Here is a 25677-nt window from a genome sequence, read left to right on the forward strand (position 1 = left end):
TTATGGGGATAAGGCAGGGGAGTGGGACTAGGTTGAATGCTATTTTAGAGAGCCAGGGCAGGCTCGATGGGTCAAATGGTCTCCTTCTGCACTGTGAAGGTTCTGTGAGTAAGCAGTTTGCAAATTTCCATATAAGAAAGTGCCATATTCCCACTGTGTTCATCCTCAGATTGGTCAACCGTGATGAAGAACTCAATGGTTTGATTCTCATGATTAAGCCAATCTTGGACTCTAGCTGGACTATGGCCAGTGGTTATTCACTTTGCTTCTCAATTTAAACAACTGAAATGCAGGGACAAACAAGACCCACCAAGTGAGCATTAGCTTATTTTTGTGATACTATTTATGTACAGAAAAATATCGAAACATCTCTCAAAGTGATTTAAAGTTTTGTTTTTTATGAAATAGCTACTAAAGGCACCATAAAAAAGCCTATAGGTAAGAATTTTTTAATGTCACACAATTTAATATCACATTAGATGACATTTTATATAGTAATCACAGTTCTTTTGTAACAAAAGTATGTGCACTATTCCTGAATATCAAACATTTGTCGGATTCTTGGAGAACATTTGCGTTGCTCACAAGTACACACTTTCCACTTATAGTCATGAAATTTATCCACAATATCCATGTGTGATTTTATTTAGATACAGTAGCAGTGCTATAACACTGATATATCATCAGCCTTGACCAAATATCATTAGTTCCTTTCCTGAAAAAAACTTTCAAAATGAATACTCAAATTTCATGCTTGTTACAAATATCTTTTCATATAGATTTCAGTGACACTACAAAGTCGTACAATGAAATTATATTGAGAATCATTCCTCATAATAATTCATCTTCAGTTGTTAAAGGTTTATCTACTTGGAATCTGACTGCATCGTGGTACAATGGAATCAATTGTAATCCACAATACAGAAATCTGAAGAATCCTACAATATTCAAGAAGGGGAAGTTATCAGTAAATAGTTCTGAAAACAGGTATTGAGAGGAAAACTGCTGTTGCTAAGAACTTCGAGACTTTTCCACTTCACTGGTGTGGCTTTGGCAGAAATAATACTTCATTCAAAGTTACACCAGTGAAGTGAAAAAGCCCTGAGGAACTATATACAACTGGAGAATGGGATAACAGATTGGTATGCATATTTATGGACTGGATTCCGCAAGGCAAAGTCATGATTTCAGCCAGGCTATCATGGGAAGAATGAAGCAGATGTTAAGCAATTTCTAAATGGAAATCTTCAAATAAACAGGGTACTCCCAAACAAAGCATTATTTTTTGTCCATAGAACCATAGAATCCTTACACCTTAAGTACTATAAACTACAGGGCAATGGGCTGGGTGCAGGAAGGTGGGATTAGAAAGGGCACCTGTGTGTCCTCAGGCTGGCATAGACAAATGGGCCAAATGGCCTCCTTCTGTGCTGTAACTTTTCTATGGCTCTAGTGCAGAAGGCCATTTGGTCTATTGAGTCTGCACTGACTCTCCGAACAGCATCTTACCCAGCCCACCTGGCCCTTTCTCCACCCTATCCCTGTAACCCCGCGTACTTACCATGCCCAATCTACCTAACCTGGCACATCTTTGGACTATGGGACAAAGCTGGAGCACCTGGAGGCAACCCACGTGGACAAGGGGCGAACATGCAAACTCCACACAGTCAACCAAGGCTGAAATCGAACCCTGGTCCCTGGTGCTGTCATCCAACAGTTCCTTGGCATTGCCAGAGAACAAGCAGCAGAAAGCATATGCCCCTTCTCAGTTAAAAAGGATGCAAAAAGTTTCGAAAGGTTGTGGGGGGTGGGGGGGGGGGGGGGGCGGGGGGTAAAGAACAGCAGGTTCCAACAAACAATGCTACCTTATTGACACTAAAATATTATATCAGAATTTAAAATATTTAGTTCAGATGAGATTAACTTATTGCTTACACAAACACAATTACACCATTACTTGCACAAACACAAATGCTTTGTTTATTTTTTAAATAACTGTCAATGACTTCTTGTGGAAAGTGCAAATGCAACTTTAACACTGGTCTACTTTCACCTATTAAAATAAAACAATGCTTAAAAGGATATTTTCATTGGCATAGAAAAAACATTAACAACTTACAGACTGTGCAGATAATTTATTCCAATCTAATCATGTGTTGTGGAATGCTCAGCAGATTGGAAATATTAGTACTGATGTACAAGCATGCTAATTAAAGATGGTATTGTTGAGATCTCCTTCAATGTGTTCATGCTGCTGAAAGTCTAGTCTGCAAACCATTAGGAGGGATCTGCATATTTGAATTCTGCAATGAGGCATTTGAAACATGAAGAGAAATAACATGACCAGGATTTCCTAGAACCTGTAACCATAATTGTCAAACTGAAATGATTTGGATTCACTAAGGGTGCACAGTAGTGTTTGCATTCTTTTTACTCTTCTGGCTTCCATCAGAAACTTCCGGCATCGCTCCTTGGCAGCCAACTGCTCTGCCCGTTTTTCAGCTTTCTTTCTTTTTAGCCATCTGCAAAGATTTTAAGTGAGAAAGAACAACTACTGAATAAAATTCTTATTAAGCACAATAAATGTACACATGCTCCTGTTCTTTTAATGTCTTAATTATTTTTTATAGTTAATCATAGACTATTATTTGGTGCTTCATCATATCTCAGAAGTTTCACAAAGCATTTCATACAAATTAATTTTGAAAGTGAAGAAACTGCAGCAATCAATTTCCATGTGCCAAGATCCCAAAAACTGCAATAAGGTAAGTGACCAGTTACCATCTTTGATGGTTGGTCAGGACATCAGGAAAACTCCTTGCTTTTTTTTTTGAAAAGTGTCATCCACCTGAATACATAGATAGATGAGATCCTTGGTTTAACATTCCTATAAAAAGTTTGTTTTATTACCTTAAGACATAAAATGGATATTAAATGATCTGCTGTAATACATCACAGAACAAGCCCCTAATTCTCTTCTAAAATATCAGTCTCAATATGCACATTTACTTATGTCATGAATTCATTTTTCTGCAGAGATCTGCATAATTAAAATTATGTGATAATGCAGTAGAATTGACATTGCTGCACACAATGGGCTGTTGTGGTAGTTTTGCAGGTCTAAAAAGACTCTGGGTTAACAATTGCAAATATAACTCAAAGGGTCTCCATGTATTCTTGGTGCCTCTCATACTTTATGATTGAACTAAATATATTATATATAAAATATATATACACATGCACTCACAATACATATACGCATACTTTAGACATTTGCAAATGCCATCAATTGATAGTGGTGAGTCAAATGCAGGTCAAACACCTGCAACTGTAGCTATAAGTTGGTATCTCGTTTCTTTACAAGTGTATGTACAATTAGCAGTTTGAGTCACCAATTCAGATTTGTACAAATTTTTATGAAAATTAATGATTAAACTTTTCTTACTGCTTAAAGGCTTTTTCAGAATCTTCTCTTGTGTGGACTTTTGAGTTGTAATCTTGTTCTCTTTTTCTCATGGCTTCTATTTGCTGCTCTTTAATTTGCTGTTCCCGTTTCTTTTTTAGCCAGAGATTGAATGCTTCATTCGGATCTCGATATTCCTATGAAAACAAAAGTAAGCAGTTTTCACAGCTACAATTATCTCAGTATATACATAAAAAATGCTTGATTTTATTCTGTGCTAATTCAAGTATAATAATTACACATTACTATGTGGTTTGAAATGGTGTGTTTTTTCCCCATTTTCAACTTTAATTCCTCAGTATGGGACTCAGTAAATCCTTTTTCCCCAGGACTCAGCTGTGCCAAGGCAACAAACAGCTGCATGAAATTGTCTATGATTGACAGCATCTTAATTTTCCCTTCCATATGATGCTGTGTCTCACTTCAATCTGATTTTTAAAATTGATTCAGAGGACGTGAGCTTTGTTGGCTAGGTCAATACTTATTGCCCTGTTGATGGATTTGGAAGATGCTGTCGGAAGAGCTTTGGTGAGTTCCTGCAATGCATCTTGTAAATGCTGCACGCGTCTGCTACTGTGCATTGATGGTGGAGGGAGTGAATGGATGTGGAAGGGTGCCAATGAAGCAGCTTGCTTTGTCCCGGATGGTGTCAAGCTCTTGAATGTTGTTAGAGCTGCACTCATCCAGGTAAGAAGAGAGTATTCCATCACATTTCTGACTTGTGCCTTGTAGATTATGGATGAGCTTTCAGGAGTTAGGAGGTGAGTTACTTGCTGCAGAATCTTTAGCCTCTGACTTGCTCTAATAGCCATTATGTTTATATGAATTATCTAGTTCAGTTTCTGGTCAATGGTAACCTCCAAGGATTCAGCAATGGTAGTGCCATTGAATCCCAAGGGATGATAGTCAGATTCTCTCTGGGTGGATATGGTTATTGCTGACACTTGTATGGCGCAAATGTTACTTACCAAGTCTGGATATTGTCCAGGTCTTGTTGCATTTGGACAGGGACTGCTTCAGAATCTGAGAAGTCATGAATGGTGCTGAACATTCAGCAAACATCCCCACTTCTGACCTTATGATGGAAGGAAAGTCATTGATTAAGCAGTTGAACATGGTTGGGCCGCAGGATAATACCCTGAGGAACTCTTCCACTGATGTCCTGGAGTTGAGATGATTGACCACCAATGACTACAGCCATCCTTCTTTGTGCTAGGTATGACTCTAACCAGGGGAGAGTTTGCCCCCTGATACCCACTGACTCCAAGTTTGCTTGATGTCACACATGGTCAAAGGCAGTATTGATATCAAGGACAATCATTCTCACCTCACTTCTGAAGCTCAGTTCTATTGTCCATGTTTGAACCAAGGCTGTCATGAGGTGAGGAGCTGAGTGATCCTGACAGAACCCAAGCTGAGCGTCAGTGAACAGGTTATTGCTAAGTAAGTGCTGCTTGATAGCACCGTTGATGGCTCCTTCTATCACTTTACTGATGATCGAGGGTAGACTCATAGGGCTGGGTTGAATCTGTCCTGTTTACTTTGGACAGAAATACCTGGGCAATTTTCCACATTATCAGGTAAATGTCAGAGTTGTAGCTGTACTAGAACAGCTTGGCTAGGGGTGCAGCAAGTTCTGGAGTACGGGCCTTCAGTGCTATTGACAGAATATTGTCAGCGCCCAAAGCCTTTGCAGTATCCAGTGTCTTTAGCCATTTCTTGATATCACATGGAGTGAAACAAATTGGCTGAAGACTGGCATCCGATTGTAGCAAATGTTTCAGCTTGGTGGTGGTGGGGGGAGGGGAGGGGGGGTGTTGGTGGGGGCAGGGTGAGAAGCACCAAAACATAAGCACCCACAAATATAAGATTAAGGCACAGTGATAACAACAATGGGTTTGTAGAGATGGCTTGTTTTTTTTGTAAGTATCACGTGTAATAATCAGTTAAGATTAGATTTTCTTTTGTTTCATTTAAATGTCATAAAATGGCTGCTTTGCTCACAAGCCTTGTGTGTCCTGCGTATTTGAAGAGCTCTGGCCTCTTCAGGGTCTGGTGAGACATTTTGGGCAACATACATTATTATTGAGGCAGCGATGAAACAATGGGTTTATGGCATGGTTTAGTGTGAAGTGTTTGGGAAGGAGGTGCTGCCCTTGGCCTCAGACAGAAGGCAGATCTTGCAAGACTAGCTGAAAGAACACTAAATCAAGGCCTCCCTGGTATCCCTGCCTCCCTGAATGTTCCTAATTTCTGCCTCTTCGTCCTCACCAGTTGCCTGCCTGGGCTCTGCATCAGAGTCTTCACTGGATTCCTCCTCTGAGACAGGTGCACCTGCCTCAGTGTCCTCTTGGCCCAGTGGTTTCCCCCTGAGAGAGCAAAATTATGCAGAGCATAATAGACAGTGACGATGAATGGCACTCGTTCTGGTGGATATTGAAGGGTGCACCTGGTGTGGTCCAGGCATCAGAACCTCATTTTTAGTGAACCTATTGTCTGTCCTTTCCACCATCACCCTCATGGAGGCATAGCAGTGATTCTATCTTTCATCAGCCTCTGTCCTCAGGTACCTGACTGGTGTTATCAGCTACCTTTTCAAGGGATGCCTCTGGTCATCCAGCAACATGACCTGGAGCTGTGAACAGTCTTGGTATTTCAGTGTCTGAGTATGTCGGCATCATGGGAGCCAGGGTGCCTTCCACAAACTTGTAGAATCTGGGTCCAATGGTAGCAAATTGATTTGAACATTCATGGAGTGACATGTCTTCCTGTTGACAAAGGTGTTCGGCTGGCTGGCTGGTGCTTTGATGCCCACATGGCTGCAATCAATACCACATTGGATGGGGAACCCTCCAATTGCCACAAAGCCTCTAACCTGCTCAGCCTGGCTTGGCTTGGTCCATCCTGAAATGGATGAATGTGCTAACCTGCCTGAACAAAGCTTCAGTCACCATTAGCTATGCACAGCTGACTGGGAGACACTGCAAAAATCACCTACTGACCCCTGGAAAGATCCAGAAGCATAAAAGTTAAGGGCGACAATGACCTTGAGAGCCACAGGAATTGGATGTTCACCCACATAGTTGGAGGCTATTTCTGGCCCAATCATCTGGCAAATGGGCCTTTAACGCTGGAGTCTCCTGCAGCACTGGACCTCTATTATATCTAGGTAGTTGTATCGCTGCCTGTACACCCTGGCAGCTGGATTGTGGCATCTTCTGTGGGCCTTCCCTGCTGCCCCAGACCATCCAGTGCCTGTGCCTTTCCTCTGAGGTGGTTGGTGCCTGTGACTAAATGGCTTCCTCTCCCTTTGTTCCGTCTTCCTCCTCAGAGGCAGTGCTCCCTGCTCAATATACAAGAACCATCAGCAAAGTTGCAAATGGAGCTGATCTATGCACTGTGGGAACCAAAGGGATGGAAATCTCAAAGGACTGAAACATCCTGAATAGTCCAAAGTAGTTGCACAACTCTCAAAAGGATGCAGTGAAAACATTCACAATACTCTAGTCTAAGCCTACACTACACTCTCAATAACTCTACCAATTCAGCCTACCTTTACTCCTGCTTCCTTTTATTCACCCTTGGATGTCAAATGGCAAAAATGGATTGGCTGCCTGCCCATGTGCCAACCTAAAAATCTTACTCTTTCATCTCCCGGCTCCACCAGCAGGCTCACTCCCGGCTCAACTCTCAGCCTCACTCTTTCTCGTGTTCTTTTATCTCCCTGTCTCTGCTCATTCTCGCGCTCGTTTATCTCCTCGGCCCCACTCTCAGCCTCGCTCTTTCTCATGCTCTCATCTCCCCAGCTCCAAACAGATTGATCATCAACCTGCAAATCCTTTCAATATGCCTACAGCAGGTGGTAAGAGTGGGAGAGTTTCCTAGTCAGTTAGAACCTGCAGAAGGCAAAGGTAAATCAATACAGTACCTTGCCAGGCATAACGATGGACCAACAAATGGAAGTCCATGATTGCCAATGCATTCTTGGGGCATGGTACCCCAAGGGAAAGAGATAATTTATAGCCCAGAATGATTTGAGTGATTTGATTTAGTTTGGTCACAGTATCTTAAATTATATGGCACATCTTGCTGTGAAATTAAATCAACTGTTCAATTTTTGTCATATGCATTCAGATATGCTGATCCTAGAAGTTGAGGCAGATGATTCAATTAAATAAACTGTTCCAAGCTTGGGGTGATTACTTTATTAAATTTCCTACAACAACAGGCATTTTTACTATCATGTTGACATATTTTACCTTTAGCGTAGTAAAATGGCCCAAGGCATTTCATAGGAGAAAAATTTGACACTAAGCCACATGTGGAGATATTAGGATAGGTGACCAAAAGCTTGGACAATGACAGAGGTTTAAAGAGTGCTTAAAAAGAGTTAGTGAGCCAGAGAGATTTTGGTAAGGAATTCCAAAATATAGTGTTGGATTTTCATCCTTGAGGTGTTTGTTTTCTTAGCTATCGAGATATTTTACTAAATATCTCTACTAGTAATGAAATTATCTTGGCTCCAGCTAAGTGAGAGTTGCCAAGTAAGAGTCAGATATTGTATACACCTTATGTCCTTTCAATTATGGCCTCTTGAGTAGCCCCAATTTCCTTTGTATCTCCATTCTCAGCCATGTCTTCAATGTCTAGACACCAAGTGCTAGAATTTCTTCCCTAACTCTCTGCCTTGCTAACTCTTTCTCGTTTTTAAGATACTCCTTAAGATCATCATGGCCTTCTGCTTTCTTCTAAAGAAGTTGAATGGAATCTTAGAAGAACAGCACCTCATCTTCTGATAAGGTACTTTTTTAACGATTAATGTTTTTATCCAAATCACAGATCTCTTGGTTTTAAGATAGAGATTTAAATATTTCTAAGATTTGTGTTTGTGGTTTAATATATCACAAAATCTATCTATCTATTTCTTTATACTACTGCTGCTTCTTAAAACGATTATGGCCATGTATTAGAATGAGCAAGCAGCGTGATTTTGTTTCAATATATTGCAAATCTTTATAATGGAGTAAATTGTTTTGAAAATTATTAAGGATTTTGAGAACAAAAGAAAGAATAAAGTAGATAAACAAAATGAATACCATCCCCTCCATGAGTAAATGTCAAGGTTATTATGGTTATGAAATAATCAGAGCCAGATTTTCCTGCAGTAGGGATTGGACTTAAGTGTTTGGGCTTCAGAATAAGTACAATGTTTCTGACTACAGTACCTTACTATTCTTTCTTTCTAGCTCCTTTGCACATTGAATTCTCCTTTCGTCTTGGTGCTGCTGTTTCTTCTTCTGAAGCCAGACCCCAAAAGCTATCTTGTTCTCCTCTTTCTTCCGCACTTCCTCTTCAATTTTTCTTGCCCCTATCTACACAACAAATCATATTTAACTAAGATATAGGGCATTTTGACATTTGATGAGTTTTTTTGTCAAAGCTTTTCACCTTGCATTCATCAGGACATTTGCAAGAATACAATATAAGGGAAGTCAACAAAGTTGGAGAATACTGTATGAGAAAAGAATGCTGATTGGTTGACAAGTGGATTCAGATTGGTAGAGGTATTGCCATGGAGAATGCAGCAGTTGATGGTGACTAACAGTTAACTGCCAAGCATGATTTAAATTTAAACTGGGGAGCTTTACTCCGATTGGTCCAGGCATTGCCCTGAGAAATGAACCAGAAAGTGGTTGTCACTTATTTTGTTTAGCTGAAAAGGTGCACTGTCTGTATATGTTTCATAGATTCATAGAATCATACAGTGCAGAAGGAGGCCATTCGGCCCATTGAGTCTGCACCGATCACAATCCCACTCAAGCTCTATCCCCATAACCTCATGCATTTACCCTAGCAAGTCCCCCTGACACAAAGGGGAAATTCAGCATGGCCAATCCACCTAACCCGCACATCTTTGGACTGTGGGAGGAAACCGGAGCACCCAGAGGAAACCCATGAAGACTCGGGGAGAATGTGCAAACTCCACACAGACAGTGACCCGAGCCGGGAAATGAACCCAGGTCCCTGGCGCTGTGAGGCAGCAGTGCCACCATGCCGTGATGTTCTTTCTGTCCGCAAAGAACGGAGGCCTGTGTAGTAATCTATATAGCTTTTAGTACATGAAAATGAACCACATTGAGAGACCAACTAACAATCTTAAATTGCTTGTCAGCAAAATTCTTAGCACACTACGGATTAATTAGCAAATGTTGTCCAATCAGAAAATCACAGTTAATGTTGGTCACTGTGTTTTGAGTTTTGCAAGCCTAGGATAGTCAGAGTCCACTTGCCAACAACTCAGCACTCTATTCTCATATGGTATACATTTTTTGATTTCCCTTGCATTGTATTCTTATGAATACCCTGATGAGTGCAAGGTGAAAAGCTTCAACAAAAAATGTATTTTTTCAGCAATATAGGACATTCATTCATTGTCAACTCCCATAGAACCACCTTATCAAATCCACCCTCGGGTTCATACATCTAATTTTTCCCCTCTCAGATACACTAGTTTCTATAGCATTACACATTTCTTTAGACAATGAATATTAAATCATCTTACTACACACATCAAATTCTAATATTTTCAGAATTTATTAAAAACATCAGCTCAGTGACCTTTTTTTAAACTAACTTACATGAAAGGCCACAGCATATAATCAAGGTCAATATCAAAAACATTAGGAGAGATAAATTCAGAGAGAGTGGTAAAAAGGAACTTTGGATTGCAAAGCCTAGGTTGTGGGAACGAAGGTAAGGAAGTAAGGAGTTCCAAGGTGGTTTTGAAGTCCAAGGAAAGAATAACTTTGAATGTTGTATCTTGAAATGCCATTAAACTATAGATACGAGTTTCAGATGGATTTGCATTTCATTTTGCCCAATGACAAAGGCACACTTGAATCTTCACGTACAAAGTTATATTCAGCAGCCGGTTAAATTTTAATTGCAGCTGTCAACAAGAGTGCTATCACTAAAACACTGAGAATTAAGTTTAAAAACTGCCTAGCAATAGTTTAATATCATAGAATCCTTACAGTGTAGAAGTAGGCCATTTGGTCCAGCGAGTCTGCACCAATCACAACAACACCCAGGCCCTATACCCATAACCCCGCATATTTACCCTGTTAGTCCCTCTGACACTAAGGGGCAATTTAACATGGCCAATCAACCTAACCTGCATATCTTTGGAGTGTGGGAGGAAACTGGAGCACCCATTGGAAACCCACGCAGACATGGGGTGAACGTGCAAACTCCGCACAGTAACCCAAGGCCGGAATTGAACCCGGTGCTGTGAGGCAGCAGTGCCAACCACTGTGCCACCGTGCCACCCACATGATGTTAAGTTTAGAAATCTTAATTGTGAAATAGCTTCAGAGTTCTTCATTTCAGTACATATGACACCAGCATGCCTTGGAAATGTTATTTTAAGTTTATGCAAAGTTGAAATCACACAAAAATTATCTCACAATAATAGAGGTGATATAGATAACAGAAACAGTAGGAAAAATAGCAATGCGAAGCTTAGGAGAACAAAAGATGAAAATTTAAAGAAGCAATGACAATACCAAATCGAAAACAAAGGTAGTCAAAAATGTGGCATGAGTTGAGCCTACATGAGAGAAACAAGGCATTTCTTGTTGTACCCTGTCTAGAAAGTACTAGCTTCTGAAATGACTGATCCACATTTGGAGCAGTCTTCCAGAAAGGGAGGCATGCACGATTCCTGAAATTATTTGAGGAACAGTGGACAATGTAGGTTTACTTGAAGAGATGATCCAAGATTGATTGAATAGGCTTCTTCATGTTTATCTATTTTGTGATTTTGGATGAGTCTTTAAATTGATGTTAAATGTGGGATCTTCCCAAAAAAATTCTAAGTGCCTAACGAGGGAAAAAATGGAGTCTAAGCTCAGCAGTGAAGCCGGCAGCAGAGCACTTGGGACACCATTGCGCAGGTGCCCCAATATGCCAGTATACTGGGAGATCTACTGTCACCACTGTCTACTATCAATTTATAGAACCTTATGAAACTTATAAAATTCTAAGAGGGTTAGACATGGTAGATTCAGAAAGAATGTTCCCAATGGTGGGGGAGTTCAGAACTATGGGTCATAGTTTGAGGATAAGGGGTAAACCTTTTAGAACTGAGGCAAGGAGAAATTTCTTCACCTATGGGGGGGTGGTGAATGTGTGGAATTCACTACCACAGAATGTAGTTGATTAAATATAGCTCTAAGGGCTAAAGGGATCAAGGAATATGGGGGGAATGGGGGGGATCAGGATATTGAATATGATGATCAGCCATGGTCAAAATGAATGGTGGAGCAGGCTCGAAGGGCCGAATGACCTACTCCAGTTTCAAATTTCTATGTTTAAACCACCCTCCCCCATGCTGATCGCTCCCTGCACCGGTCTCCGCCCTGCCCCCCAGCCAAATGATCTTTGTGCTGATCGTTCCTCTTCCTCCCTCCCGCTAATCACTCCCTGTATGTGGAGCCACTCCCCCCCTCTGCTGGTCACCCCCCCCTCCCCCACGTATGCAGAGTTCCCCCTGCCAATCAGCCCCCAGTAAGAAGTTTAACAACACCAGGTTAAAGTCCAACATGTTTATTTGATAGCAAAAGCCACACAAGCTTTCGGAGCTCCAAGCCCCTTCTTCAGGTGAGGCGACTCACCTGAAGAAGGGGCTTGGAGCTCCGAAAGCTTTTGCTATCAAATAAACCTGTTTACACTAGATTATTTGAAAATCATAGGCACAATGAGCCAGCAAGGTATAAAATTTTTCAATATTGAATTTTAGTATAATAATGTGATGCACCTTACTTCAATATGCCTTTGCACATACTAGGGGCGATCTTGTCCAGGAGGACTGGGTTGCTGACATTGACTGTTGGGGGGAGGGGGAGGGGTTGTCGAGAAAATCGATGCCGGCTTTGATTGTGGGGTGGGGAAGCCCCTGAGATCTCCGTGGTGGGAAGGTTTTTCTCTGATCCGGGCTCCTTTCAAAAATAGCGCCCCGATATCAGAGCTGCCGGCTTTGCCGGCATGTTTAAGCCCCGCCCCTCAACATGATGGCATGAAATGTGCTCACCTGTTTTTTTGGCAATGTGGCATTAGATTTTGAGAGCAAACTGGCCTGTTTCTCTGAAGTGAAACTCGCCGGTTTTCAGTCAGACCCTGACACTTCACCATATTTTGATAAGATTCCGGCCATTGTGTTTCATTGTACTTGATGACCTTTGCTTTTTCCAAAATAAAAATACAAAATCTTTGTAGTTTACAAAAGTGACATGCACAATGCTCACTGTATTATACATGTATGCCAAACTCCTTCTTATTCATACCGATTTCCATTATATATTCTCCTACTTGTTCAGGTGGTTGTTGGAGCATGAAATGCTTTGCTACAGAGATGACAGACTTTTTCTTGCATGGATAAATTGGATAAATACTTTGTAGCAGAGAAAGATGCAAGGAAAGGTGTTCAAAACAAGGTAGTGAGATGGTTTTGGATTGATCTAGCACAATTAAGGCAGACAATTAAGCCAATGTCCTTCCTTCTGTGCTGCAAACCTTGACAATTCTACAGCAGAACCAGCCACATAGAAAAAAGAACATCTCACATTCTCAAAATACTATTTTCACTGAATATGGTACACATCTTTATAAGCATAAATGAACAACTTGCTCCAAAAGAGCTTTATTTACATAGCTTTACTACCCCAAATTTACCTCTGTCTTAAGTTGCGCCTTCTTTTGAGTTCTCCAATTAAACTCCTTTTGTTCTGAATTATTCAGATGGGTAGATTTGGGCGACATTATTGCAGATTGGACCCTTCGTGGTAATATCTTTTGAGATGCATTCTTTTGTGTATTAGCTGCAGAAGTTGCTCGATCGTTTGGTTCATCTGGTGGTTTTGGGACATGAAGCATTTCTGTTATCGATGAAGATAAGTTGTTCTGACTACTTGAAAGGTTGTTTCCTTTAGGATTATCAGAATTTAATTCATTGGAATAGTGATGTTGTTTACACTCTTTTTCACTGAATGCAACAGCGATCTGAGGTAATAATCCTTGACTTTCAAAATCCTCTAAACTCACTAGTTCAAATTTTCCATCCTTTTCCATCAACACTTTTTTGTCTTTGTTTTTTTCATCATCGCCTTTACTTTCTGCATTATCATTTTCCTTATGAGTATCATTTGAAATGCACATTTCAGACATCTGACCTGTGACCTCTCCATTACCCTTTTCAATCTCAGAAAATTGCACAGGGGGGACCACCAAATCAACTAAATTATCTTTGAACTTCAATTTGCGTTCTCGATTTTGATCTATGGGATCTTCATCCAGCAGCTTCTTGTTGGCTTGTTCAATCTTTTCCATTACATAACGTTTTACTTCCTCAGTCAACTCTTCTCCTTCCTGCTGATCCTCCTGCTTTGATTCCTGGAATGAACTCTCACTATCTGAACCTGATACTGGATCTAGTTGATTGACAATAACATTACCCTCTCCATTGGTGGTTCTTGTATGGTTTTTCAAATCTTCATTCAGTTCACATGATTTTTCTGTAGAACTTCCAGATTGTTTCTCATCTCCTGCACTTTTCTTTGCATTTCCTTGCTCATAATCTAGCTCTTTATCAATTTTGGCTTCAATGTCTTCATCTTCTTCATTATCCTGTGCAGAATCAGAGCATTCAGCTGAGTAAACCTTAGTATTATTTTATTTATAGAATGATCATGATGGAATGGGAAAACTTCAAATTTATCGACTATTTGGAAACAGACCTAATGTTTTAATAAGTTGGTATAAACTCTTTACTAGCTGATACAAATTATAGCTAGAAAAACGATATCTGTCCAAAATAGTTGGTACAGAATTTTTCCCTTATACATTATAACTGGCAGGAAATGTAGGGCAGGTTACATCCCTAAAGTAGCAAGAAGAAACTAAAAAATAAACCATTCTGGGAAACATCAATAGAGAAAGAACGGGGATTAAGGAAAGGCATATCAGATAACTTCAGTTGAGTGAGAGGGTGGGTAGATGGAGCAAGAGCGTAGCAGATCGAGGGGATGGGTGTAGTGGGATGCAGAAGATGAATATGGAGGGAGGACAGATAGGCAAGTTGGGAGGGCAAGGATGGGGGTTGAGGACAGAGTGGGGTGAGGACGGGGAGATGGTGAGGGTGGAAGGGGGCGAGGACAGAAGGGTGTGCAGGAACGGATCGAAAGGGAGTGAGATAGAAAGATGGGAGAGAGGATGGAAAGGGAAGGAACTAAAGGGGAGAAGAAAGAAAGAAGGACAAAATCAGGTAAAAGAGTTCCATAGTTTTAAGTTCTGACAAAGAATGTATTACAGTAATGATGCATGTTCACTTCAACAATGATGATTCAGAACCTATATTTGCATATTTGAAGTTTAGGAGAAGCAGGACATTTCGGAAACGATTCACAATAATGATTTAAAAAATAAGTTAAAATAAATATGATTGTAACATATATAAAGGATTTAGGTGTGTTATTTGCAATGAAAACAAGAGTAATTTTGAATTAAAAATAATCAAATTTAAGGGAAAACACAAAATTGATTCCTGGGAAAATGTTCATGAAACGTATCTTCAAACAACATCATAAATTGATCATAATTAAACAGGGTTGGGATGTTTGCTTACATTAATTTCCATTTTGTTTAGCATTTCTGCAAATACTTAATTTTTAAAAAAAGCACCAGAATAGGCTGATATTCATACAGTTTACAATTTATTCCACAGCATATCTGTCAATTCTATTTTGCTAAATTATAAAAAACAACTTTAGACAAGAAACATTGTGACATCAAAGTTAACATCTACACTCCTATGAAAGTCGTTGTACTCATTAGTGTCATACATCTGGCATAGTGTACTCAACTGTTTTCACTTCTTACCTCTGGATTGCCATCACTATTTTTTGTTTCTTCGTTGATCAGCCAATCAAGGTCTTTCTCAAAATCATCTTCATATTCTTCAACTTGTGAAGAAACACTATTCTCTTCACTCATTTTTGTTCAGCAGTTCCTTTGAGATTGAAAAATGGACAATGAGAGTAAGGTTTCCACTTAAACATTGCTATTTTTGTTCTAGGAGCAATGCAGGATTTCATGATACATGTGTCCATCAATATAGGCCAGCTGACTAGAACGATGGAGCAGATGATCTCACACACACAATGGCATACTGCACATCACATCCTCAATTTCAAGAGGGTTCATATAAAGCATGTAAAACTTATGGTCTACACAAACAGCTCCTCTATATGCAATGGGTGTCTGAATGTTTAGGTTTATAAGACTGATGTCAACTTTCTGGCCAAAAGACTACTGAATCTAAGGGGGGAAATCTAAGAGCTGGTGCAGCCACAAGGATCCTTGCTAATCAAGACCCAAGCACTGTCTGATCTTACACATTTGCACTATTATTTCTTGGAAAAGTGAAAACAGCCTTGGACAACCTTCAGGTAGGTTTAAAAAAAGGATGAGGTCCTAAAAGCAGAATATAGGGAGCTAGGAAGCAAACTAAAAAGTAGGACTTCAAAGATGGCGATCTCAGGATTATTACCTGTGCCACATGCTTGTTAGAGTAGAAACAGCAGGATACAGAGGATGAATACATGGCTGAAAAGATGGTGCAAGGGGGTGGGTTTCAGATTCCTAGGGCATTGGGACCAGTTCTGGTGGAGGTGGACCTGTACAAACTGGACAAGTTACACCTGGGCAGGATTGAGACTGATGTCCTTGGGGGGGTACTTGCTAGAGTGGTTGGGGAGGGTTTGAACTAATGTGGCAGGGGGATGGGAACCTTTGCAAGGATTCAGAGCAGGGGGAATTAAGAACAAGAGGAAAAGACTGTAAGGAGAATAAGGAAAGTGATAGGCAGAGAAATCAAGGACCAGAGTCAGATAAGGATCGAGTAAAAAATAGTAGGAAAGGGAAAAGAAATGTTAAAAGTGCCCACCTTAAGGTTTTGTACCTGAATGCTCGGGGCATTCGAAACAAATTGGATGAATTAGTTGCACAGATAGATGTAAAGGGGTATGATATAGTTGGCATTATGGAGATGTGGCTCCAAAGTGAGCAAGGATGGGAACAAAGCATTGAGTGTGATTCAGTATTTAGGAAGAACAGACAGAAAAGGAAAAGGTGGTGGAGTTGCATTGTTGATTAAAAATGATATTGATATGATACTGAGGAATTATATTTGCATAGATGTGGAATCTGTAAGGGTCGATTTAAAAAACAATAAGGGACAAAAACATTGGTGGGGGTGGTAATGTTGGGGAAAGCATTAGACAGGAAAGCAGAGATGCAATGTGTTAAAGAAAAATCTGTGATTATGGGCGACTTTAATCTGCATATAGATTGGGAGAGTCCAATTTGTCATAGTACAATAGAGGAGGAATTTCTGAAGTGCATACGGAATGGTTTTCTGGAGCAATACGTTGAGGAACCAACAAGGGAGCAGGCCATCTTGGACTAGGTGTTGTGTAATGAGAACAGATTAGCTGGCAATCTAGTTGTGGGAGAACCCTTGGGGATGAGTGACCATAATATGGTATAATTCTTTGTCAAGGTGAATAATGATGCAGTTGATTCTGAGACCAGGGTCCCGAATCTCAATAAAGGTAACCATGATGGTATGAGGCATGAATTGGCCATGATGGACTGGGAAACATTGCTTAAAGAAAAGACACTGGACAGGCAATGATAGGCATTTAAGAATGAATAGGTGAACTCCAGCAGTTGTTTATTCCAGTTTGGCGCAAGAGTGGTAAGGGAATTGTGGCCAAACCATGGCTTACAAGGGAAATTAGAGCTAGTATCAAATTCAAGGAAGAAGCATACAAATTGGCAAGAAAAAGCAATAGGCCTAACGATTGGGAGCAGTTAAAATTCAGCAAAGGATGAGCAAGGGATTGATTAAGAAGGGAAAAATTGAATATGAAAGTAAGCTAGCGGGGAACATAAAAACTGAATTTAAAAGTTTCTATAGATATGTCAAGAGAAATAGATTGACAAAAATGAATGTAGGCCCCCTAAAGTCAGAAATGGGAGAATTCATAACGGGGAATAAAGAAATGGCTAAGGAATTAAGTTTGTACTTTGTTTCAGTCTTCACAAAGGAAGACATAAATAATGTACTAGTAGTGCTGAGAGAAACATGTTTTAGTGAGGAGCTGAAGGAAATCAGCAATAGTAGGGAAATGGTTTTGGGGAAATTGATGGGATTGAAGGTGGATAAATTTCCAGGTCCTGATAATCTTCATCCCAGAGTACTTAAGGAAGTGGCCCTGGAAATAGTAGATCTATTGGTGGTTATTTTCCAAATTCTTTGGACTCTGGAATAGTTCCTACAGATTGGAGGGTAGCTAATATAAGCCTGCTATTCAAAAAGAGAGGTAGAGAGAAAACAGGGATCTATAGACTAGTGAGCCTAACGTCGGTACTGAAGACGTTGCTAGAGTCTATTATCAAGGATTTCATAACTTGGCATTTGGAAGGCAAAGTCAGCATGGATTTACAAAAGGGAGATCAAGCTTGACAACTCTATTGGAATTCTTTGAGGACATAACTAATAGAATTGACCGAGGAGAACCAGTGGATGTAGTTTATTTAGATTTTCAGAAGGCTTCTGACAAGGTCTCACATTACATGGGACTCCAGATTGATAGAAAGTTGGTTAGCAGAGAGGAAGAAAAGAGTTGGCATAAATGGGTCTTTTTCTGATTGGCAGGTCAGTGACTAGTGGGGTTCCGCAGGGATCTGTGCAAGGATCCCAACTGTTCACATTATATATTAATGATTTGGAAGAGGGAATTGAATGTGTTATCTCCAAATTTGCACTTGATACAAAATTGGGTGGGAAGGTGAGCTGTGAGGAGGAGGCAGAGATGCTTCAGCATGATTTGGACAGGCTGAGTGAGTGTATGGGCATTTGCAAAGCAGATGCAGTATAATGTGGATAAATGTGAGGTTATCCACTTTGGTAGCAATAATAGGAAGACAGATTATTACTTGAATGGGTGTAAATTGAGAGAGGTGGATACTCAACGAGACCTTGAAGTCCTTGTGCATCTGTCGCTGAAAGTAAGTGCAGTCGGCAGTAAAGAAGGCAAATGGTATGTTGGCCTTCATAGCGAGAGGATTTGAGTATCGGGAGCAGGATGTTTTGCTGCAATTGTATAGGGTGTTGGTGAGGCCACACTTGGAGTATTGTGCACAGTTCTGGTGTCCTTATCTGAGGAAGAATGTCTTTGCCATATATAGAGGGAGTACAGCGAAGATTTACCAGACTGATTCTTGGGAGGCAGGTCTGTCATATGAGGAGAGACTAAATCAGTTAGAATTAAATTCACTGGAGTTTAGAAGAGTGAGAGAGGATCTCATAGAAACTTATAAAATTCTAACAGGGTTAGGCACGGTGGATTCAGAGAGAATGTTCCCAATTGGGGGGGGGGGGGGGGGGGGGGGGAGGAGGGAGGAGTCCAGAACTAGGGGTCATAATTTGAGGATAAGGGGTAAAACTTTTCGAACTGAGGGGAGGAGAAATTTCTTCACCCAGAGAGTGGTGAATATGTGGAATTCACTACCACAGAAAGAAGTTGAGGCCAAAACGTTGTCTGATTTCAAGAAGAAATTAGATATAGCTCTTGGGGCTAAAGGGATCAAGGGATATGGGGGGGATCAGGATACTGAATTTGATGATCAGCCATGATCAAAATGAATGGTGGAGCAGGCTCGAAAGGCCGAATGGCCTACTCCTGCTTCTAATTTCTATGTTTCTATGAGTGGTGACAGGCCTATAAATATGTATGTACTCAGAGGCACTGTGATATATTGAAAATTACATTGTATATTTGTCCACTTAATGTTACCATACATGTATACCAGCAGAGGGAGACTAGAAGAAAATTAAAAGGAATCCATGCTTTAGCAGGATGTGCAGTTCTAATTCATAATGCTTCTTACTGAATATTACTGTTTTGTCCCAAGAACCTAACAGGCATCATCAGGATCACCATCAGTCTGTAGCATATTTGGTATTGTCTGAGGGCTGGAAGATCCAAAAGGAAAGTGACAGGGAGAGAGAGAGAAAGAGAAAACTCAGGCAGCATCTAGAAAAAGTATATACACAAGAGAAGATCTGCGTGATCTTACACTAAACATTGTGCTCCTTGAGTACTTATAGCCTCAGTTTAGGTGACATAACATTTATACTTCCTCTCGCGCCATTATTTACGATGCACCACATGGTTATTTTGTGAGAGAACCTAGTATAATTTAACCCTCACAGTAACCCTCTACACCCTAGCTAATGAAGCATCATTCTTGTGTCTCACTTTGTCTAGCTCATCCCTGGAGCTTGCAGTTTATCTCGTTCATTTATGTTGATGCCTTGCTCTACTGCCATATTTTGCCAAAAACAATGCATCATTACTATCTTGCTTCTCTCATCAATACTGTAACACATCACCTCCCAATCGTCAAATCTTCTAAGCATCATTTAATGAGTAGCCTGATCTTTCAGGAGCCTCAGGATAGTGCTCCATACTCCTGTTGGATGTTATGTTAATTATCATCACAGACAAGAATATAAAGAGCAGTGAAATTCACCCAGTGCCCAGCTAACTCACTATATCTGCGTGCCAGATTTTTAATGTTGAACTATCACAAAGTACAAGTGTTACAAAAGCTGTCTGCATATCTGGCATTACCGAAACAATCCACGTCTAAATCTAGCAAGACCTGGGCAGGTTTGGGCAGACAAGTGGCAAGTACATTCACACCACACAAGTGCCAAGCAATGACCATCTCCAACAAAAGAGGATTTAACCATTGCCCCTTGACATTTAACGGCATTACCATCGCTGAATCCCCTACTATCAGCATCCTGGGGATTACCATTAACCAGAAACTGAATTGGATTAGTCATATAAATATTGTGGTTACAAGAGCAGATCAAAGGCTAAGAATCCCGTGGTGAGTAACTCACCTCCTGATTCCCCAAAGCCTGTCCACCATCTACAAGGCACAAGTCAGAAGTGTGATGTAATACTCTCCATTTTCCTGGAAGCGTGCGGCTCCAACAATACTCAAAAACCTTGACATCATCCAGGACAAAGCAGCCTGTTTGATTAATAACTCTTCCACAAACGTTCAATCCCTCCACCACTGACGAACAGCGTGTACCATCTACAAGATGCACTGCAGGAATTCGCCAATGTTCCTTAGACAACACCCTTCCAAACCCATGACCACCATCTTGAAGAACATGGGCAGCAGATACCTGGGAACACAACCACCTGGATGTTCTCCTCCAAGCCACACACCATCCTGACTTGGAAATATATTGCCATCCCTTCACTGTCACAAGGTTAAAATCTGGGCATTCCCTCCCTAACAGCACTGTGGATGTACCTACACCAGGGGGACTCCAGTCGTTCAAGACGGCAGCTCACCACCAGCTTCTCTAGGGAAGGGCAAAGGATACTGGCTTAGCCAGCAACGCCCACATCCTGTAATTTTTTTTAAACTCTCATACGCTATCTATACATTGCCTGAGTAATATTATGTTTTATTGCTGTAGAATTTAACATACAATCAATTTTGTCCTGTACTTGACTCTTGATAATTGTAAGGCTATAACTGTCGTATATAAATTAGCCTTGGATAATTCTAATCTTCAAGGTTACATCTTTATGTTTATTCTTTTCTGTACATGTAAATAGATAAGATGTTATGTCCTGAAATCTTGCAGTGAAGTCTTTGCTATGGTGAGCTAAAAATATCCAATGAAAAACCAAAAGTAGTGGTGATATAATGGATTTACAGTTAAGCTTAAAAATGAAACAACTGTGATGTGAGGTTGGAAAAAAATTGCACGAAGAGAGAGAAGTAGAGGTGGAAGAAAGGGGAGGAGGGGGGAAGAGAGAGAAAAAAAACTTTGAATTGAACTGCATACATTCTTCTGTAGCAAGCATCTTTTGTAATCTGTGTCCTTTATTCAGAGGGAGGGAGACAGAAGGCAGGAAACTATAGGCCCAGTTAGCCTAATATCTGTCATAGGGAAAATGTTAGCAACCATTATTAAACAGGCTATAGCAGGGCACTTGGAAAAATTCAATGCAATCAGGCAGAGTTAACATGGTATTATGAAAGGGAAATCATGTTTAACAAGTTTATTGAAGTTATTTGATAGAGTCATATGTGCTGTGGATAAAGGGGAACGAATGGATGTACTTAGGTTTCCAGAAGGCATTTTATAAGGTGCAATGTCAAAGGTTCTTGCGGAAAATAAAAGCTCATGGTGTAGGAGGTAACATAATGACATGGATTGAAGATTGGCTGGCTAACAGGAAACAAAGAGTTCATATAAATGGGTCCTTTACTGTTTAGCAGGATGTAACAAATGGTGTGTCACAGCGATCAGTGCTGGAGCCTCAACGCTTTACAATTTATATAAATATGACTTGGATGAAGGGACTGAAGATGTGGTTGCTAAATTTACTGATGACACAAAGACAAGCTGGAAGATAAATTATGAAGATGACATAAGGAGGCTATGAAGGGACAGAGATCGTGTAAACTAGTGGGAATAAAATCTGACAAATGGAATATAACGTGGGCATATGTGTAATTGTTCATTTTGGCAAAAAATAAGCTTATCATCTAAATGGTGGAAGATGAGGTGAAGAGCGATCTAGATGTCCTACTGTCTGAATCACAGAAGGCTAGTATACAGGTTCAGCAAGTAATTAAGAAGCTAATAGAATGTTATTTTTTATTGTGAGGGGAATTGATTACAAAAGTAGGGAGGTTGTGCTTCAGTTGTACAAAGCATTGGTGAGATCACACCTGGAGTATTGTGAACAGTACTAGTCTCCTTATTTAAGGAAAGACGTAAATGTGTTAGATGCAGTTCAGAGGACGTTTACTGGACTAATACCAGGAACGTGCATGTTGTCGTATGAGGAAAAGTTGGAGTGTTTAGGTTTGTATCCACTAGAGTTCAGGTGAGTAAGAGGCCACTTGATCAAAACCTTTAAAATCCTGAGGGGTGTGACAGGGTGGATGTGGGTCAGATGTTTCCTTTTGCTGGAGAATATAGAACATGGGGCTCACTTTTTAAAAATGGGTCACTCATTTAAGACAGGAGATTTTTTTTCTCTCAGAGGATGGAGTCTCTGAAACTCTCTTCTTCAAAAGACAGTGGAAGCAGAATCTCCGAATAGTTTTAATGCAGAGCTAGATAGATTCTTAAGTAACAAGAGGGTGAAAGTTTATCAGGGGTAGGCAGGTATATGGGTTTGAGATTACAATCTGATCAGCCATGATCTTATTGAATGGCACAGCAGGCTTGAGGGGCCGAGTGGCCTACTCCTGCTCCTAAGTCATATATTCTTATGTTTCAACCTCATTCTTGGTACATAGAAGCAGAACAGACCCTTCATCTATATTTTTTAATTAAGGATATATTTCCAGCTTTACCAGCGTCTTTGTTGCATCATGTGGATTCCAAAGAGCACATAGCAGGTTGAGTATCTTGGTAGAGCTACTGTGTTACACTACTCACATCACTGTACTGAGAATTAGTTAACTGCTTAAAAGGTGCCTTTTGTCTGCTTATAATGGAGAAGTTAGAATTATAAAAAGCCACTTTAAAGAGCCAAACAAAGTTGAAGTCATAATGGATTTCTCTCTAGGTTAGGGAATAAGAATGCATCAGGGAATAAGAAATATAACTCCAGAACGCATCGGGGAAGGGGAAATTTACCTGGACACTTTGTTCCAGGAGGCAGGAACTTTGAATTTGGTCCATGGTCAGGAACAGGATGGTCTGCATGTGAGTAAAATGGGTAATGTGATTGGTAGCATTGTTACCAATGCTACCAATAATGAGGTAGCATTGGAGGGGTCTCAGCTCTTGCAATTAAACAACAGGCTTGACATTCTTGTAGCTTGTGTGAACGAGAGCAGCGACTGCAAGGAGGATGAGCAACCTGACTAAGCCACCATGATGCAGGGGAGAGTTAAAACAAATACAGTTGTATTAGGGGGTAGTATAATTAGGGGCTAGATCCAGTCATTCATAGCCAAGAGAGAGCCCAGAAGGCTGTGTTGTTTCTGGTGCCAGGGTTAAGATGCTGGTTTAAGAGGCATGTGTTCTCAGCTTTCAGCAACAATGAAAAGAAGTTCAACAACCTTTGTTGTTTGCAATGCATTCTTGGCAGGGAAGGACAAATTCATGAACATAGCAGTCTTCTCAAAAACAAATCCTAACTAAGTATGCTGAAATTCATCAAGCAGAAATGATTTTGCTGGCTCAGGCACAGTTGCAGGATGAAAGACAGATGTATTCCCAAGGATTTTCTGTACAGCAACACAGCAGGAGCCAGGAGACTAGCAGGACACCTAAATTTCTGCTTCAAGGATGTTGGAAGCAGGGGATGAGCGTTTTAGACATTGATTTTCACACCTGGGAGACGCTACCCAATGTCATTGGGAAATGGCAACAACATCTGTGGGTCTGCATTGCTACCATGTCAATCATGTGCCTACCATGGCTTGATACTAGGAAGAAACACTGAAAAAGAAAAAACTCACAACAACAGCTGATATGTGGCACTAGTAGCAGAACTTGTCTCTCATGAACTGGCCTCTTCAGCCATCAGAGAAAGTTACACTCTCCTTCCAAATGGATTTGCTGTATGTTCATCATCTTCATAGATAGAAAGATGCTGAAGGCAATAATGTTTCTTAACATGACTGTGCCCATGTAGAAGTTTTAAATTTCTTTACAAGGTGCATTTGGCTGCAAATTTAAATACAATAATACAAATTTCTATTGTATAGCTTAACATTCAATTAAACTGCAGCTTGAAATGTTTTTATTAACTTGAACTAAGTATCCATTATACTTAATTAGTTGCAAATAAATTATTGGAACTTGTGGCATACTTAAATTAAATTTTAAGGTGCCAAATATTGATATTAAAACCTCTTACTGGATGGTTAGCTTTTAAACCAGAGAGAATATGTAAGCTACAGTCGCTTTCTTTCCAAAGAAATGTCAACCAGATCATTTCATTATAGAACCTTGAATCCTCTTACATTTCTACATCCATTTGCTAGAACTTCTGATGAGTCACCATCTAGTTTAGCTTCTTGCTACAGTAATCAACACCTATTGAGTAAACTACATTCAGCCCATTGACAAATAACTGCCACAGCCAGGCAGTTCCCTGTTTAACAAGGTTAAAGTCACTTGAAGGCTGAAATTTCTATGTCAGAGCCTGACTCAATCAAAATTTATATTTGAGAAAACAATTTACCAGAACTTATCTTGTGAGCCAAATTTCCAATGACATATCTATCTCATTATGGCATAGTCTCTTTCCCTCAATCCATGTCATGAACATCATGAACTACAAACCATGCTCCAGCGAGTACCAAAGGGCTTTGACCTCTCCCCTATACCCCAGAGTGGTCCAGGCAGCAGAATTATTCTTTCTGGACAGTGATGGTTTGCTCCATGACATGGCAGTATAGCTCTTATTGTAGAAGCACTATCCATATGTGGTCAGGTGGTGGTCAATCAGTAGCCCTATGTACAATGGGTAGCCTTCATCATTGTGCAACTTAGAAACATAGAAACTATGAAACTAGAAGTAGCAGTAAGCCATTCGGCCTTTCGAACCTGCTCCACCATTCATTTTGATCATGGCTAATCATCAAATTCAATATCCTGATCCCCCTTTTTCCCCCTATCCCTTGATCCCTTCAGCTCCAAGAGCTATATCTAATTTCTTATTGAAATCAGACAACGCTTTGGCCTCAACTACTTTCTGTGGTAGTGAATTCCACACATTCACTACCTCATAGGTGAACAAATTTCTCCTCACCAAAGTCCTAAAACATAGAACGTAGAACATTACAGCGCAGTACAGGCCCTTCGGCCCTCGATGTTGCGCCGACCAGTGAAACCAATCTAAAGCCCCTCTAATCTACACTATTCCAATATCATCCATATGTTTATCCAATAACCATTTGAATGCTCTTAATAATGACGAGTCCACTCCTGCTGCAGGCAGGGCATTCCACGCCCTTACTACTCTCTGAGTAAAGAACCTACCTCTAACATCTGTCCTATATCTCTCACTCCTCAATTTAAA

The 25677-nt window shown here is 40.4% G+C and overlaps 1 protein-coding gene across 3 annotated transcripts in view; it reads right to left on the bottom strand.

Annotated features, from left to right (window-relative positions):
* Positions 1 to 1918: 1918 nt before the first annotated feature.
* Positions 1919 to 25677, bottom strand: part of ccdc181 (coiled-coil domain containing 181) — a 46146-nt gene continuing 22387 nt past the window's right edge. For 2 of the 3 annotated variants that reach the window (XM_078232006.1, XM_078232007.1), the window contains 5 exons: positions 15398 to 15527; positions 13196 to 14146; positions 8689 to 8835; positions 3446 to 3600; positions 1919 to 2522 (listed from right to left, as the gene is read on the bottom strand). In XM_078232006.1, coding sequence (XP_078088132.1) covers positions 2354 to 2522; positions 3446 to 3600; positions 8689 to 8835; positions 13196 to 14146; positions 15398 to 15511 — 1536 coding nt within the window. In that variant the 5' untranslated portion in view covers positions 15512 to 15527 and the 3' untranslated portion in view covers positions 1919 to 2353. The remainder of the gene's footprint in view (positions 2523 to 3445; positions 3601 to 8688; positions 8836 to 13195; positions 14147 to 15397; positions 15528 to 25677) is intronic. The other variant, XM_078232008.1, reaches the window with a different exon arrangement.

Source organism: Mustelus asterias, chromosome 17 (assembly GCF_964213995.1).
Source record: "Mustelus asterias chromosome 17, sMusAst1.hap1.1, whole genome shotgun sequence".
In the NCBI taxonomy this organism is placed as follows: domain Eukaryota; kingdom Metazoa; phylum Chordata; class Chondrichthyes; order Carcharhiniformes; family Triakidae; genus Mustelus; species Mustelus asterias.